This window comes from Gopherus flavomarginatus, chromosome 7 (assembly GCF_025201925.1).
Source record: "Gopherus flavomarginatus isolate rGopFla2 chromosome 7, rGopFla2.mat.asm, whole genome shotgun sequence".
NCBI lineage: Eukaryota > Metazoa > Chordata > Testudines > Testudinidae > Gopherus > Gopherus flavomarginatus.
In genome coordinates this window covers 38,257,327-38,276,312 of record NC_066623.1, presented here as the reverse complement: position 1 = coordinate 38,276,312, position 18,986 = coordinate 38,257,327, and the positions used below count along the sequence as shown (strand labels likewise).

At 41.9% G+C, this 18,986-nt stretch overlaps 1 protein-coding gene across 4 annotated transcripts in view; it reads right to left on the bottom strand.

The window, feature by feature from the left end:
• Window positions 1-1,520: 1,520 nt before the first annotated feature.
• The window catches only part of LOC127055768 (protocadherin beta-16-like), a 48,460-nt gene continuing 30,994 nt past the window's right edge, over window positions 1,521-18,986 (bottom strand). For 2 of the 4 annotated variants that reach the window (XM_050963102.1, XM_050963099.1), the window contains one exon: window positions 1,521-2,564. In XM_050963102.1, coding sequence (XP_050819059.1) covers window positions 2,445-2,564 — 120 coding nt within the window. In that variant the 3' untranslated portion in view covers window positions 1,521-2,444. Of the gene's footprint in view, window positions 2,565-16,496; window positions 18,972-18,986 lie in introns of those variants that run through there. The other 2 variants (XM_050963100.1, XM_050963101.1) reach the window with 2 other exon arrangements.

The following is an 18,986-nucleotide window of genomic DNA, read 5'->3' as shown; positions in this document are numbered from 1 at the left end:
CAGGCAGAGAATGAGTCAATACTGGGATAGTCACAATTGCAGTTGCTCAGCTTTTCAGAATATTTCTGTCATGACAGAGTCTAACAATGACTTCACCATCTTCGGATGGATCATTTCCTGTGTTTCTAGGCTCTATTTAATCAGTGATAGCATGTTGAAAATACACGGTTCCTTACATGTGTGTATCTCATGTTAAACCCTAACCTGATTGCATTTTCCAGCATTCTGAGTAAATACATTCCTGTTCCCACTGAAGTCAGAAATTCCTTTCACTCCAATGGAGGAACATCGGACCCTAATTCTGTAATCATAGCAGGAAGTATGGGGAAATTGCTATGACTATTTTCCAAAGACTGAACGTTCCTGAATAAAGGACAGGAAAGTATAATAAGAATCCAGAAAAATATGGAAGAATGTCAGCTAGAAATGAGATCCCTGAATGAAACAGATAGAACCTATGCTCAGCGAAGATACAAGGTTGGGAAATTTAAGACAACAAACTTCTGCTATGTGCCCAAAAAGGAACTCTGCACTAAAACACTGCCAGAGGCCACCCACAATAGTAAAAATAGTGCCAAATAGGTTAAATGTCCTTGGGCCCTGGGAATCAGGGCTGGCTGCAGACCCCAGCATGCCAAGCGCGTGCTTGGGGCGGCATGCCGCGGGGTGCGCTCTGCCGGTCGCTGGGAGGGCGGCAGGTGGCTATGGTGGACCTCCAGCAAGCATGCCACCCTGCTTGGGGCAGCAAGGTACTGGATTCCCCCTAAAATATGACAGATCTATTGAGTGCAGACGCAAAAACCAAAAAGGGAAAAGGGGAGGGACTCCTGCAGTCCAGTTTTGTACAGGGGTTCAAGATTTTCAGACATGATGGCCTGAAGTTAGGTTTTTAAACCATATTTAGGCACCTACAAAGGATTGGTCTAGTGTTTGAAAGTCTTGAACAGGCTCAATTACACTGGCTTCAATGGAAGGTGCTCAGCACTTTGGAAAATTAGGTCGTTATTTCGGTGTCAGTATGGGGATTTAAGAACCCACCTTTTAACTCTAGTTTTTAAAAACATTGGTCCAGGTATTCATTTGTCTGATATATTTTTCATTCCTTTTATGTTTTAGTTAAATGTCAGAAGAAATTTCCCCGACTTCTCCTATCTAATGAACATTTGTAGACGGAACCAATGTTTGCCTGACTTCAGTGGGAGCTGCATTTCCTTTGCTGCCTGGGAGTGACTCATTAATGTAAAAGAGGACATGTTTACAGGTCTGTACTTTCCCACACTCCCTTCCCCTCCACCTGCCAGCAATGGAATTAAATTTCATAGCCTTCCTTCCTGCATACACGGGCCACAAGCCCTCACATTCTGGAGAGACAGTCCATCCACTAGACCCCAGAACAGGTCATTAGAAATCAGTGCTTTAAGAACATGTCCCCTGATGACTTTGCTTCACAGAACCTGATCTGCCAGCACAGTTACCAATCCTCAGAATCAACAGATAAAAAAGTCAGTCTAAAGCCCTTTTAAAAATTGTTTTTATTAGTGTTATAGGTACCAGAAACTTGATTTTTAAAACCTCATTAACAATGTGGAAAATTACACCATGTTCCTTTTAACTTAAATATTATATTTGGTAATGAAATTAAATGAAGACATAAGGAAAGGGATTTATCTTAACTCATTACACACTACAAAGTGTTTAAAGTTTATTGTATCACTTTGAACCTATTTTACTAACATACTACTAATGCAATATTACTCTTCACTTCTACAGTATCTTTTAAGCAAGGATCTCAAAATGTTTTATAACTATTAGTTTCAGTTTCATATGGTTAGAAAAAAAGACTACCATTTTGAAAAAATACATTTTACAATATACACAAAGCTTAACCTCTCGACCAAATATGCAATGTACATTGCAGCCAAGCAGCTTTAATTTAACCAGCTTCTATTTGTTAATACATAATTACCTTGTAAGTGAAATTTAGTCTTAATTTTCATTGACCATTAAACTTGTACATTGAAAAGAGGTTTCAGAAAATCAACACACTATTATATAATCATCTCCACAAGGGAGAATCATAGGGAAGGTGATTTATGATAAATTACTGTTAAAGCTTAGGTTTGACTTATTATGTTTCCTTTATATCTAGATAAAATAGAAGTCGTTAAGCTCTAATAATAATACACTAAGGGGTAGGTAGAATCTACAAAGAAAGCATGTTATAGGAGCTCCTGCTCTTCTTCAATAGCCATATCACAAACACAAAGGTCTAAGTGAAAAACCAGGAATAAAGAATTATATAATGTAGAAATACATATCCTTGATCTTTTACAGAAAAGGCCTGTACCTTCTTGAAAGTTTCTTGGAGGGCGATAAGCCTCTTGATTCTCATTTCTCCTTTATGGTGTCTGACAGTTGAACAGAACAGAGTTGGTTGTTCTCATCTATTGGTAGGAAAGCCAACCGTTTTGACCACAGTTCTCATTTATCTCTATCATCTTGTTAACAATACAGCCTTCACCTGAAGATCGGGGTATGGAGTCTTCAGAAACAGAAACTCTGCCCTGCAAACAATACAGAATGATGTGGTGTCGTTATCGGCTATTATGAAGAACACAGGCATTAGTATGCACTGGGGGACATGCAATCAGCGCTTCATCTTACAGAATTGTGGCTGGGATACCGTTCTATTTGAAGTCAACAGAAGTTTTGTCATTGATTGCAATGGGAGTAGGATCTGGCCTGTACCTACATCATAAAATATAAATGCTCATGATTAATGAAATCGTAAAAGATGGCACTGTGTATCTACATAACTTGGAGGGAAAATTTACAATGTGAAAATTCAGAAGTAAATGTAATTTGATAAGCCAAATACAGCCATATTCACTTCGTTGTATTTCTATTTGTATTTTTGTCTTTCAAAAACTGTCTGGAACATCTTACATCCCCTGTGAGGTGTTTACAATTACAAATCCAGAAAAGCTTTACTGTAATTTAGGTGGCTGATTCAAAAAGATCATTATCTTGCTGTTTGTTTAAGACAAAATGTTGAAATATGGTCATTGGTTATGTGTGTCCAATTCCAGACATCTTGGGCCTAGTTTTCAGAACTGTTTAGTACCCAGAACTCTCACAGAACTCAATGGGAATGATGGGTACTCAATGACTCTGAAAAATCAGGGTAAATTTGTGGCCAGGATCATTAGCAGTAACAATAACCGACTAGATCTGTCTTAATTTTTTAAAATAGATTTGTAAGAGTTAAGAATAACTTATTCTGATAACAACTAATCAACTGTTGGTTAATACTTTCTGTAGGAGTGCTGCATAGCCCCTATAAAGTGCCAGCATAAACTGTGATTTTTTTCATGATCAAGGCTGTCAAAGTGCCAGATGCTCAGATGTTCCTATGCTGTAGACTGGCTCTCTCCCTCGTCACCATTTACTACAGCAGTGCTATGTCAATTTACACCAGCTGGCATATTGATGTCTTTAATATCAGTTTTGTATTTGCTGTTTACATCTTCTGAAGGGGAAGTGCGAATTTTCTTTTGGAGCATTTTGCCATTCTATCTTAGGTATCCAAATCCAGACTGTTATCCCCAAATAAATTACTATAATCAAAGAATTCATTAATTATGTTGAATTCCAGGTTATTTTTAGGTAATAATTAGAAATGACCATGTTTACTAAAATGTCTCTGGGAGTACATTTCTTTCACAAATAGAGATCTCTGTTTTAATTAATTCAGGATTCTTGGCAGTAGATTAAGCTACCTAAAACCTTCATTTCATTTTTACAGAGAAAAAAGACTCTGTAATCTATAGGGTTTTTTTTAAGCTATACACATATTCATGTATAGTAACAATAATTCACCAATTAGCCATTACTAATAGTCACAACAACCACGAGTTCCTAAATTAAAGGTATTTGTTAGGACTGGTGTCACAAAATTATTCTTGAATGACAAACTCTATCTGAAACACTGCTTGATTATTGTAACTCTCTCTCTCTCTTTGGGGAGAGGGAGGGGAATCTGTAAACTCTTTGCAACCACCGGGCCCCTAAAACCTCATTTTAGTTGTACCCATTATCTAGAAAAGGAAGAGCCTGAATTAAGGCAGCACTTATTCTTGAGCTGCTTTCTCTGTATTTTCTAAAGGCTAGATGCTCCTTCACATTTGTTCTGGTGGAAGGGAGCAGAAAATGATGGAATTTGGTCACTGTGTATAGAATAGGGGGTATTAAGTTTTGCATCACATTCCCCCATTTTTACAGTTAATTCTAATGCCTGCTCGCCTCCCAAATCAGCAGAAATACTTCAAGCAAGACCAGCAGGAGGTGACAATTCCATCACATTTGGCTTCTGGATTTCCTCTGTCCATGGAGAAAACAGAGAAAGGGGAGGAGGGGGCTACTACAGAGAAGAAGATGGGGAACATCCCCTCTGAGGAGTCAGATTTATTTCTCCCATTGACCCACACTCCTTGTATTCTTTGTGCACCTTCCTCTTCTCCCTTAATACATCCCTCCACCTGAGGGTAAGATCAGTAGCAAACTCCATGAAGTGGAATCTCCTGGGCCCTCTCTTCCTGAGGGATTTGCTTCCGGGACAGTACAATATGAGTCAATGTCATAGTTCACTACAGAGAGGACATAAATGTTATCCACGAATAAGTGTAACGTCAGGAGAATGCATTTGGATACAGCCTCCTGTGTGTTATCCTACAATCATTAAACACACTGAATTTCCTAATGCAAAACAGACACAATTATTACTTCCCACGGGCTATAAACTTCCATCCATTCAACACAAAAACAGAGAGCTAAGTGGTATCAAACCCAGCTGCTTTATATTGAATTACACCTCCTCCCATCCTCAGTTGTGCCTATCGGAGTTTTTCCACAGCTGAGGACCTGACCCTGTATTTTCAGCATTGTTGGACAAGTTACTAGCCACCAGTATTTCTACACATACATATCAAGAACAATAGGAAATTACTTGTACCCAGTGAGTTTTCTTAGTTGCTCTAGATTCTTGCCTCTCCTTGGACTCTAGACTCTATTCCGTTCTTCACCCATTTCTCACACTTGCTGCCTATAAAAATCCTGTTACTACCACTAACTGCCACTGCGGTGATCATATAATACTGGCCTATAACATCCACATTGATTGTCATGGGTATAAAAGCTCATGAAGCTTGAACTGATGGTGATTTTATAGGATTTAAGCAATCATTGCCCATTCTTTCAATAAATATCCCCCTCATTGAAAACTCTGCCACTGCTTGCTGCTCACATAGAAAAGGGTTTGCTGGACAACTAAGGTGTAGCTTACATATAGGGAGGAGATACATTTTCCTTAGATACTTCTATTTTACTTTGTTTTTCTGATCTCCGGCATTACATATTGACGCATTAGTCCTAATATCCACATCTCGGCAAAAACACTGCTGAAAAAGCAAGTTCTGCCTCAATTTCCTTGTAAAATTTAGACTTCATCGAGACTCCTTAGGAATGTTGTACAAAGGTCAGATAATTCTGATGTTACTAAGCCCTTGATAAATAACATCCAGATACTTATTCCGACAAGTTTCAACCTTTCTTGGTAGAGAACACAAACAATGCAAGATGATCAGAATCAGTTTGGAAAACTCTTTTTTAGAGCATTACTGTGCAATTACATTAGCCAGGACATAGTGAAATTTGAACAATATGTTGGACAATAAACAGAAAAGCTCCCTAGACCATGAAATATTTCTCAACATTTCTAAATGTTCCATCCAACTAATTTTCATAGCAGTAGAAACAAACATATTCAGGAAAGGTATTGATAGAAATGGAGTGAAATAAGCACTCACTTTGCTCACCGATTCTTTCTCCTCCTTTAGCTGAGAGTTAATCTGAGAGTCAAAAATGGACCCACCTGCAGCGATGGGGTGAGCGGGTAGAGATGGTACCAGCGGCCTGAGAAATTTAAATTTGCTTGTATCAGACCCAGTTGTCAAGTAAACCTCATAACAATAAGATTGAGGCAGAGTCCCAGTGCCGCTCATCTCCGCAAGATATGTGGGGAAGTTGCAGTCACAATAAAATTCCTGGACAATGAAACATACTGATCTCGGCACTGCCTTGTTTTGTACAGCTGGACCGAGATAATCGTTATCACAGAAACCAGAAAAAGGAATGAAATGAAAGACAAAGAAATGACTAGATACAGGGTTAACGTGTCCTGCTGCTCCTCCTCTTGTGGTACATCCAGTAACTGCATGTAGGTGTCTGAAAACCCATCCACCAGAAGCACATTAAGCGTCGAGGTGGAGGATCTGGCTGGCTCTCCGTTGTCTCTAACCAGGACGATAAGTCTCTGTTTAACAGAGTCCGGGCTCGTTATAGGCCTGCTGGTTTTTACTTCCCTGGTTTGGAGCCCCACAGTGAAGAGACTTGGGTCTGTGGCCTTGAGCAGCTGGTAGGAAAGCCAAGAATTCTGACCGGAATCTCCATCCACAGCCACCACCTTCGTCACCAGGTAACCTGCCTCCGCCGATCTGGGAACCAGGTCATTAGCGGGGGAGCTGCTGTTCTGCAGAGGGTATAAAATGAAGGGGGCGTTGTCATTTTCGTCAATTATCACAACTAGGACAATGACTTCAGAGCTTAGTGGCGGAGACCTGTCATCTGCAGCTCTCATTGTGACCTGGAAATCCCTCCTTTGCTCATAATCCAGAGACTGCAGCGCATACACGTTCCCGTTCTCGGAGTTTATGGAGATGGAGGAGGAGAGTAGCAACAAAGAATGTGGCCCCCTCCGAACATATGTCCGGGGCCCCTTACAATGCAGAAACTGGAATGCGGTATTTATTTTATACAATATACAGGGTTCATATTATGTATACATAGGCCTACAGTGTACATGCATTCCGAATTTACGCAAAGTGTTTCTTTTGAGCCTTGTTCTCCGCAAACTGGTTAATCAATGCGTCATAGTCCAGAGATCAGGCAATCTTGTTTTTGACTGAGATAACTGCAAGCGGAGAAACCTGTCATCTGTCATGGTTGACTGCAGGATATTCTTGATCAGTTACATTCTGCTGAAGCTCCTTTCAGCACCAGCAACAGTAACTGGTGTGGTCAGAAGAATTCTGATGCAAATGCAAAGATTCGGATATATCTCCTGAAGACTGTTCTTGTATATGTACGTTAAAAAATTGTTTGCCGTGACAAGGCCTCTCTCTTTCTCGATGACATAAATAAAACGATTCCATTATGAGTTCATTGGCATCAATGTCTCCCATTTTTCTTTCAAAATTTTTGTTGTGATTCTCCAGTTCATTTTCTCTGTGACACTGCTTCAGGCTGTTAGCGTTGTACAGAAATCCAAACATCTTATACCACTCCACGAGTTGGTCAAATCGTGACGAAACAGAAGATATGGCCTGATCAGTGAGAACAAGAAAGAACTGCGATTTGAATTTTTCTTCGGCAGAAAGACGACTCGAATCATCAGCACATTCGTAATCAAACATTCTCTTCTTATGTTGCACCCTGGTTTCTGGAAACACCTGCTCAATACCCATATGTTCTGCTATTTCACATGCATTTGTGACCACAGAGTTATATCCTGTATTTTGATAGTCTTCCAAAAACTTCATTGTAGCACCAACTTCTGCCTGCAGTACGTCAATTGACACATCTGGTGACTGAATTAATTTGCTGGTTTTATTGACATGAAATAGCATATTGTACCACGTGTACACAGTCAGAACAAAAGGCCATGTAGTAACATGGTCTAAAAGCGCACCGGCTTCTGTTGCTGTATTGCCATCTTTCTTTTCGAGTGCATATTCTCGCAAAGATGACAAAGCATTGCACAATTCTTCAAGGTGATAATGCAATAGCTTCACAGCATCAATTCTCGACTCCCAACGAGTGTCCGATAACCCTTTAACAGATATTGGAATATGTTCTTGAAGTATATCCCAAAGTGAAGGTGAAGAAGAAAAGATAACGTATATTCTGTTAATCAGACCGAAAAAGTCAACGGCATATTTCGATGACTTTTCCGCGTCTGAGATCACAAGATTCCAAGTGTGAGCTCCACATGGTACATACAAGGCACGGTCATTTATTTCTAGCATGCGGGCTTGAACTCCTTTATTCTTTCCTCTCATATTTGCGCCGTTATCATAAGCTTGGCCTCTCATGTCAGCAATGTCTATTCCTAAATTGTTTGCCTTTTCAAGAAACGCTTCCAATAAGCCCTCGCCAGTTGTATCATGAACATTAAGAAAACCAACAAATGCTTCACGAATATTGACACCATCTTCACTGTTGCATTCAACAAAGCATAACACCACAGACATCTGTTCTTCATGTGACACGTCGGGAGCACAGTCCAAAATAACTGAATAATATTTTGCTTTTTTAAGTTGCGCTATGTTGGCCTCTTGAATGTTACTGGCAACAAGTTGAATCAGCTCATTTTGGATCTGTGGACTGAGGTACTGAACATGTGTCTCTGCCTTCTTAATCCTCTGTAAAAGTTCGCTGAGGACAGTATCATACTTTGCAAGCAATTCAAACAGTCCCAAAAAGTTGCCATTCGAAGGATCGCCGAGCTTTTCATTACTTTCTCAAAATGCCAAGTTTCTTTCGGACAAGGAAATAACGACATCAACCATGCGTTTGACAACATTTCTCCAGAAATCTCTTTCTTTCAGAAAAGCCTGCAATTCGAGTTGGTCAATAGATGTACGGTTTACTATGCCTGACCGAAGGTCAAACCATTTCACCATACAGTCTTGATGACCTTTGCCTGTTTCATGCTGCTGAAGTCTTTTTGACAGTGCTTTCCAAGCAGATGTTCCACGACGTAGCGGTATGTCGCCAGTGTCAAATAATTTACAACAAAAACAAAAAATGGCATCTTTCTGAACTGAGTACATTAACCATGAACGTCCTATTTTCTCGCCATTTGCCATGGTTCGATAGAAATGAGTACTTGTGAACCTCCGTCTTTCCTCGTTAAATGGAAATTCATAACTTTCATTCTGCTGTGCTGGGCCACAAGCAACAATGTCACACACTTGCCTGTCCGATATTATAGATGGCCAATCTCCTGGACCATCAGTCAGTGGTTCAGATTCAGATACTTCTTTCCCGGCAGCAGCTGGAATACCTGTCACAGTTTGTTTGGTAGAACAACTGGCTTCAGCTTCGACCTCACTTGAAGCACTTCTGGATACTTCTGGATACGATTCGTCGTTGCTAGTGCTGTTCGTTTCATGTGCCTGTACCTGTACGTTGGATTGCAGCGCAAAATACGTTGACAACTTTGGAATTTTCTCAAGTTCCTTCTTGGCATTTTTTGCTGCCTTTTGTTTACTAGCTCCGCTCTTATACATTCTCTTAGACATCACAAAGCACGCTTCTGCGTTGGAAACGATAAAAAACTAAACAACTAAATTAAGATTTATCTGCCGACTGCCATTATAAACGCAAATACACATTCTTTGAATGGGTCCAACTAAAATTCAAAACTGACTGATAGACAACTGATGTAGCCAATAGCATTATGATGTATCATAATGACTTCACGGTTTTGTCAGTAAAACCGACATGGATTGTGCAATAGCATCAATAAATGTCACTTACCTAGTTATACCTTACATTTCTTTCGCCACTTTTAGGGGCCCCCTTCCTTGCGGGACCCCCTCCGGTTGGAGGGTACGGAGGGCACTCGCTACACTTCTGGGAGAAGGGGAGGTCACCGATGTTGCCAGGCAATGCCGAATACGTCACTTTGGCATTCTGCTCTGTGTCTAGGTCAGCAGCACGGACAGTTCCAATCAACAGGCCCGGAGGGTTGTTCTCTTTCAGGTGCATGACGTATGAACTTTCATTAAATACAGGGGGGTTGTCATTAATATCTGATAGCTGAACTCGGATGACCCTAACGGAGGTGAGCCTCGGAGTGCCCCGGTCTGTGGCTGTGATGGTTATGTTATACTCAGGCACTTTCTCTCGGTCCAGGGGCTTTTCTGTAACAAGCTCGTAATAATTCTTCAGAGTCAATTTTAAAGCAAATGGGACATTGTCCTGAATGGAGCAGAGCGTTCTGCCATTGTCCCCGGAGTCTCGGTCGCTCACACTGAACAGGGCCACCACTGTCTCAGGGGACGAGTCCTCGGGTATGGTGCTAATGAGGGATGTCAGCGTCACTTCCGGGGCGTTGTCATTCATGTCCTCGATTTCCACTAGGACTTTGCAGTGTGAAGTAAGTCCCCTGCCATCCATGGCCTGAATTTCTATTTCATACATTGCTGCGTCTTCAAAATCAATTATATCCAAAACAGTGATTTCGCCAGTGAACGGATTTAGCTGAAATAACTTGAGGACTCTGTCAGGGACCTGCCCGAATGAATAGGTGATTTCTGCATTTAAACCTTGATCCAAATCACTGGCTTCAACCTTAGTGACCAAAGAGTCCTTAGGACTATTTTCCATTAACTGCACGTTGTAGACCGACTTACGAAACTGCGGGAAGTTATCGTTGTTGCCCAGCACATTAACGCGTATTTGGGCTGTGCCGGTTCTCTGTGGCAGGCCCCCATCGACGGCTGTGAGAGTCAGCGCCTGCTCCTCCCGATCTAATTGTTTCTCTAATACCAGCTTTACGTATTTACTGCCGTCTCTCCGGGAATGCACATCCAGACTGCAGTGCTCATTAGAACTGACTGCGTAACTCTGGATGCCGTTTGTTCTTGTGTCTGAATCTTGGGCCCTTTCCAGGGGGAAGCGGGTGTTTATGGGGATCTGTTCAGGTATTTTAAAAATGAATTCATTTTTAGAGAATTTAGGGTTATTGTCATTCACATCATCTATCTGCACCTCCATTCTGTACAGCTGCAGTGGATTTTCCAACACAATTTCGACTTGCAGAAAACAAGGATCTCTCTGTCCGCACAGATCCTCACGGTCTATTTTCTCCTTTATTATCACATCCCCGAAGCGTGTGTTCAGCTCAAAATATTGCTTGCTGCTTTTAGAAATCAGCCGGGCACTGCGACCAGACAATTTCCCTACATCCAGTTTCAAATCCTTTGCAATATTAGCAACTAGGGACCCGCTTTTCTTCTCCTCGGGCATAAAATAGCGGGTCGTCTCACACGCCTCCAGAGACACACGCAAACATAGAAAGAAAGACAGAACTGGCCTTTTCCTAAAGCGATTCTCCATTCCGCCAGCCATTCCTGGGTCAGATCTGAAACACAGGCCTCTCTGCAAAGCTGCTGCAGCCATTCATATGTTGTGCTAGAGGGAAAACGATTTGTCCGCCAACATTGACTTTATTTGTAATTATTTCAACTGCCCTTTCCCTGTAATCCTTTGTCACCCGTTCCCGGCGCAGACCCGTTGCCCTCTGGATTCCGATGTCTGAGTGCAGCTTCCACTGTGTGTCCACGGAGTCCAAAAAGCTACATTTTCAGTACCGTCTTTGCTAATATCGCCACCTTGTGGTTCAGCTAAAATAAGACATCCCATGTTTACATTTTAAACTTACTCTGTGCAGTTATTAACTGCATAGCAAAGATTTCTCTGTTAAATACAAATTGTGTTTATAACATTTCACAGTGAAAACTGTGAAATATGAAGGTAAATTATTACTGATTAGAGGAGATAGAGAGTTGCAAAATAATATAATAGTCAATTGAATTGTGATCCTTCCTCACCACCGTTTCTTTTCTCACATGCCAATCAATACTTTTATTCTTCACAGCTAACTAAATAAACAAGTTACTGCAGGTCTGTCACACGTCCCATCGCTTCTCTTTCGTCTACAAAGTTACAATATTTTTGCAATCCCTAAATCTAGTATTCCCTTTTCTGTTTCGGTGTTCTTGAGTAAATCTAGGATTGACCCAGTGATTAAGCTCGCGTCATCTAGGTAATTGTGGGGAAGGGATCTCGTCTTGGCAGCTAAACAATTATTCGACAAAATGAGTCTCCCATAGCAATTGGAAGAAGCAAACGTATCTTTCTCCTGATTTTGTATCATATATATTTTATGGCAATACGGGCCATACCAGAAACAATAAAAATTAAATTGAAGTCATAGAGAAGTAACGTATATATTTAATATCCCATCACATTCTTCTTCCGTAGTTATGTCACTGGATTGCATATCTGCATCTCAAAATCCTCCACTACCAGTATAATTAGCATTGCAGCAGCGGATTGGGGAGGTGTTCATTGTCTTTATTTATATTTAGCTTTTGCGTAAAGGACTCACGCTCTGTAAATGGGATCGTGGTTTCTCTTCCGCATTTTGGAGTCCGACAGTGAATAAATCTGCATCAGCGGCCTTCAGCAGTTGGTAGGAAAGACAAGAATTCTGACCAGAATCTCAATCTAGAGCCACCAATTTACCTTCCTCGCTCTGGAGGTGCTGTTCTGAAGAAGGCATAAAATGAAAGGGGCACTGTCATTTTAATCAAATTACTGGGAAATTTACTTGCTGCCTGTAAAAATCCTATTGATGCCATCAGTTGCCACTATATCACTAGATCAGAGGAGTGATAGTAAGACTGAGACTTTTCAGCTTGGAAAAGAGACTAATAAAGGGGCGGATATCACTGAGGTCTATAATATCATGAATGGTGTGAAAAAAACAAATAAGGAGGTGTTATTTACTACTTCTCATATCACAAGAAATGCAGGCATCAAATGAAATTAATAGGCAGCAGGTTTAAAAGCAGCAAAAGGAAGTATTTCTTCAAATTCTTCACAGAAGGCACAGTCAACCTGTGCAACTCTTTGCCATAGGATGTTGTGAAGGTTAATACCAGAACAGCATAAAAAAAAAAAACGAGATAAGTTCATGGAGGATAGATCCATCAATGGTATGCATGGTGTCCCCAACCTCTGTTTGCCAGAAGCTGTGAATGAGTGAGGGGGACGGATCACTGGATGATTACCTATTCTGTTCATTCCCTCTGGAACACCGGCATTGGCCACTGTCGGAAGACAGGACACTGGGCTACATGGACCTTTGGTCTGACGCAGTATGGCCATTCTTATGTATGCATATAATAGGGATCTTTCATATCTGTATTGATTGCTATGGATTCATAGACTCCAGAAGCTGTAAATGATGTTTATTTTATAGAATAGCAGTAAACATTGCCTCTTCCTTCTATAAGTACCCCCCTCATCAAAACCGCGGCCACTGCTGCCTGCTCATATTGCAAAGGGTTTGATGGACAAATAAGTTGAAGTTTACATTTTCCTTAGATCAGTGTTTTCCCCAGTAACTGAAAGGTCCGAGGGAGAAAATCAAATTTACAGGTTAAGTTCTACAAGGAGGGTAAAGGTAGCTGCATGGACCCACAATAAAAACTGAAAAATGTTTCACAACCATTTTATTAGATTTTACTCATGGTTTAAAATCATACAAATTAAAGTTGGCTCCTCAAGCCTATTGTGAAGCCTTACATATCAACATCCTTCCTGGTTTCTCGTAATTTTGCACAGCTCTGTTGATGTTCTGTTTTTGAATGTGGTGAGAGTTCTTCACTTTTTCAATGACTGAGTCTTTCATTGTTACACCACATGCTTCTAGTTAGTCAGTTGAGTTCCTTGTGAAAGATAGTGAGCATTTGCTGGTTTTGTTTGGATCCAGTGTCCACTTCAGGATTAACAAGTGACAATGCACTTAACATTGGCCTCCACTTTATAGCATGTGGTATCTCTTGCTTAAATAGAAAGCAAGATGCGACAGCTCTGTTTGTTCATATAAACTGTGTTGTGTCTCCAGCATACTTAACAGCCTCATTTTCTAAATGGCTTTCATAGTGACTGGCTTATAAGACTTTCTGCACATCGATACAGTCCAGAGGCTTGGTGTTTTGCAGCCTTTTCACAAAGTTTTGTCAGCATTGGCTTTGCTGAGTGGTCTTGCAAACCAAGCTGCTACACTTTCATTACATAAGTCCATGGTACATCCACATCTTGAATGCTGCATGCAGTTTTGGCTGCCCCCATCTCAAAAAAGATATATTGGAATTGGAAAAGGTACAGGGAAGGGCAACCAAAATGATTAGGGATAAGGAACTGATTCTATATGAGGATAGATTTAAAAGACTGGGATTTTTAAGGTTGGAGAAGAGATGCCTAAGAGGGGCTATGATAGAGGTCTATAAAAGCGTGACTGGTGTGGCGAAAGTGAATAAGGAAATGTTATTTACTGTTTCACATAATACAAGAACTAGGAGTAATGCAATGAAATTAATAGGCAGCATATTTAAAAAAAAAGAAAGTACTTCACACAATGCAGTGTCAACCTGTAGAACTTTTTGCCAGGGGATGTTGTGAAGGCCAAAATTAGAACAGGGTTAAAAAAAACTCGATAGGTTCATGGAGGATAGGTCCACCTTAGCCATTAGCCAGGATGGGCAGTGATGCAATACCATGTTCTTAGTGTTCCTAGACTCTGTTTGCCAGAAGCTGGGAGTGGGTGACAGAATACTGGAGCAAAGTTACTAAAACAAAGAAATGTTCTTTTAACGTGCCCCTCCTTTCTCCATCTATTGAACCCCACTCAAAGTTCTTGTCCTTGGTCATTGGAGACCCAGAGTTCAGAGGTGCTTTTGCATGAGTTCACCTCCTACTCTGAGTGGTAGGGGAGAGAAGGCACCTTGCTTATTCTTCCTTCAGCCACCCATCACTCATTCAGGTCACTCACTACGGCCACTGTTGTGCTTCATGCCACCATTCAATCCACTGCTCTGTTGCTGATAGCCCTGTGCTGTCACCTTCTGCTGCCACCTGGCACTGTGACCTCTGCAAATCAGTCTCCTGAGATCCACCCAACTCTCAGTGATTTCATCTCTCAGTAAGGGAACCTCACTGCTAGTACAGACTGAGATATCTCTTCCATGGAAATACTCTGCCACAGCAGGTTTGAGCACTTAGACCTGATTATCAGTGATTTCAGCTCTAGTGGTCACTTAAAACACACACACACACACACACACACACACACACACACACACACACACACACACACACACACACAAAAGACTCTCCATGTAGCCTAAAAAGCTTTATCTCTAAACAGGGGAAGGAGCAGGTAAAATAGTGCTGTGACTCTTAGGCAGAGCCCACACTACCAACAAGCAAAATGCCTGCCCCTATCTCTTTCTCTCTCCACTGCATCCACACTCTCTGCTTAGGGAGTGCAGTTCAATTGAGGGTGTGACCAGTGCTTAATTTTGCTCAAGTAAGTTTTTTACTTTCATAACTGATGTGGCAAGTCCATAGGTCCCAGAGCTGTGAACTTCCAAGACTACATGTGCACAGCCCTGGCACAAATTAAACATTTAGATCACCCTTCTCAGGACAGGTTAAATACACTTGTGCTGCCCATTACTCATACAATAAAGATAAAATTTCATTAGCCCCACATTCATTAATAGTGATTGCTAATCCAATCCCAGCCAAATCTAACCACTTTGGCAACACAGCTTGTTTGCTGGACACCGAGGCAGAAGAGGCGTGTTCATATAAATACAGTCTGGCCCTGATGTCTTCCCCTCTCCACAGCCCGGCTCATCACTAGCTGTCAGAGGAGAACTCATTCAGACCTTACTTACAAATTATAATTTCAAATTATTAGGTTGGCTAACATCACTTAAACAAAGGTACCAAATCTGTCATAAAAAACAACAGCTGTGTGAGGAAACTGGTCTTTCTCCATACTTTTCACACCTTTTATGCTTTTTCATGTACAAGTATTTTGGCATCTGCTTTATCTGCTTTTAAAGTGTGTATTGGTTCTATTCAAATTTCCAACCAAGGACTACATTGGCAACACCACATGTAAATAAAGACCACTGTGGAGGGGGATGATGGGGAAATTCAGGGGAGGAGCTGGGAAATCCCTCCCTTAGGTACTTCTATTTTGCTTTAACTTTTCCCTAATCTCTGTCATTTCACCTTCACGTAATAACCCTACAACTCGCAACTCATATAGATTACCTCGGAAAATACTACTGAAGAGGCAAGGTCAAGATCAGATTCTCTGTAAAATTTCAAATTCCATAGAGCCCCACGCAGAAAATAATTCTAGGTTACATAATTCTGCTATTCTTGAGTTCTTGATAAATACATAAACAATTACATTTTTAATGTTCAATTGACAACTTTCAATCTTTTTTCTGTAGAGCTCAGAGAGTCTGCACAGAGACCAATATCACATTTTGATGAATGGACTTTTAGAGAGGAAAAGAACATAACATATAAAAAGGAATTAAGAACAAATATCTTAGCCTGAATATCATACAAGGGGTACAAAATGAATCAACTACAGAAGAGGCTCCTAGGAAGAAACATCTCTACACATTTATGGAAATAATATAAGTAATTTTCATAGGAGTAGAAACAAACATATTCAAGCAAGGTATTGATGCAAATAGAGTGAAATAAGCACTCACCTCTCTCACCGATTCTTTCTCCTCCTTTAGCTGAGAGTTAATCTGAGAGTCAAAAATGGACCCTCCTGCAGCGACGGGGTCAGCACGTAGAGATGGCACCAGCGGCCGGAGAAATTTAAATTCGCTGGTACCAGACCCAGTTGTCAAGCAAACCTCATAACAATAAGATTGAGGCAGAGTCCCAGTGCCGCTCGTCTCCGCAGGATTTGTGGGGAAATTGCGGTCACTATAAAAGTTCCTGGACGATGGAACATACTGATCTCGGCACTGCCTTGTCTTGTACAGCCGGATGGTGACAATTGTTACCACAGACACCAGAAAAAGGAATGAAATGAAAGATAAAGAAATGACTAGATACAGGGTTAACGTGTCCTGCTGCTCCTCCTCTTGTGGTACATCCAGTAACTGCATGTAGGCGTCTGAAAACCCATCCACCAGAAGCACATTAAGCGTCGAGGTGGTGGATCTGGCCGGCTCCCCATTGTCTTTAACCAGGACGATAAGTTTCTGTTTCACAGAGTCCGGGCTCGTTATAGGCCGGCTGGTTTTTACTTCCCCGGTTTGGAGCCCCACAGCGAAGAGACTTGGGTCTGTGGCCTTGAGCAGCTTGTAGGAAAGCCAAGAATTCTGACCGGAATCTCCATCCACAGCCACCACCTTCGTCACCAGGTAACCCGCCTCCGCCGATCTGGGAACCAGGTCACTAGCTGGGGCGCTGCTGTTCTGCAGAGGGTATAAAATGAAGGGGGCGTTGTCATTTTCGTCAATTATCACAACTCGGACAATGACTTCAGAGCTCAGTGACGGGGACCCGCCATCTGCAGCTCTCACTGTGACTTGGAAATCCCTCCTTTGCTCATAATCCAGAGACTGCAGCGCGTACACCTTCCCGTTCTCGGAGTTTATGGAGATGGAGGAGGAGAAGGGGAGGTCACCGATGTTGCCAGGCAATGCTGAATACGTCACTTTGGCATTCTGCTCTGTGTCTAGGTCAGCAGCACGGACAGTTCCAATCAACAGGCCCGGGGGGTTGTTCTCCTTCAGGTACATGACGTATGAACTTTCATTAAATACAGGGGGGTTGTCATTAATATCCGATAGCTGAACTCGGATGACACTCACGGAGGTGAGCCTCGGAGTGCCCCGGTCTGTGGCTGTGATGGTTATGTTATACTCAGGCACTTTCTCTCGGTCCAGGGGCTTTTGTGTAACAAGCTCGTAATAATTCTTCAGAGTCGATTTTAAAGCAAATGGGACATTGTCCTGAATGGAGCAGAGCGTTCTGCCATTGTCCCCGGAGTCTCGGTCGCTCACACTGAACAGGGCCACCACTGTCTCAGGGGACGAGTCCTCGGGTATGGTGCTAGTGAGGGATGTTAGTGTCACTTCCGGAGCGTTGTCATTCATGTCCTTGATTTCCACCAGGACTTTGCAGTGCGAAGTAAATCCCCCGCCATCCATGACCTGAATTTCTATTTCATACATTGCTGCGTCTTCAAAATCAATTATATCCAAAACAGTGATTTCGCCAGTGAACGGATTTAGCTGAAATAACTTGAGGACTTTGTCTGGCACCTGCCCGAATGAATAGGTGATTTCTGCATTTGAACCTTGATCCAAATCACTGGCTTCAACCTTAGTGACCAAAGTACCTTTAGGACTATTTTCCATTAACTGCACTTTGTACACCGACTGACTAAACTGCGGGAAGTTATCGTTGCTGTCCAACACATTAACGCGCACTCGGGCTGTGCCGGTTCTCTGTGGCAGGCCCCCATCGGCAGCTGTGAGAATCAGCATCAACTGCGCCTGTTCCTCTCGATCTAATTGTTTCTCTAATACCAGCTCCGCGTACTTACTGCCGTCCTCCTGAGAAAGCACGTCCAGGCTGAAGTGCTCATTGGAGCTGATTGCGTAACTCTGGATGCCGTTTGTTCCTATATCTGGATCTTGGGCCCTTTCCAAGGGGAAGCGGCTATTTACGGGGAGCAGTTCAGGTATTTTAAAAACGAATTCATTTTTAGAGAATTTAGGGTTATTGTCATTCACATCATCTATCTGCACCTCCATTCTGTACAGCTGCAGTGGATTTTCCAACACAATTTCGAATTGCAGAAAACACGGGTCCCTCTGTCCGCAGAGATCCTCACGGTCTATTTTCTCCTTTATTATCACATCCCCGGAGCTTGCGTTCAGCTTAAAATATTGCTTGCTGCTTTTAGAAATCAGCCGGGCACTGCGACCAGACAATTTCCCCACATCCAGTTTCAAATCCTTTGCAATATTAGCAACTAGGGACCCGCTTTTCTTCTCCTCTGGCATAGAATAGCGGATCGTCTCACACGCGCCCAGGGACACACACAAACACAGAAAGAAAGACAGAACTTGCCTTTTCCTGGAGCGATTCTCCATTCCGCCAGCCATTCCCGGGTCAGATCTGAAACACAGGCCTCTCTGCAAAGCTGCTGCAGCCATTCATATGTTGTGCTA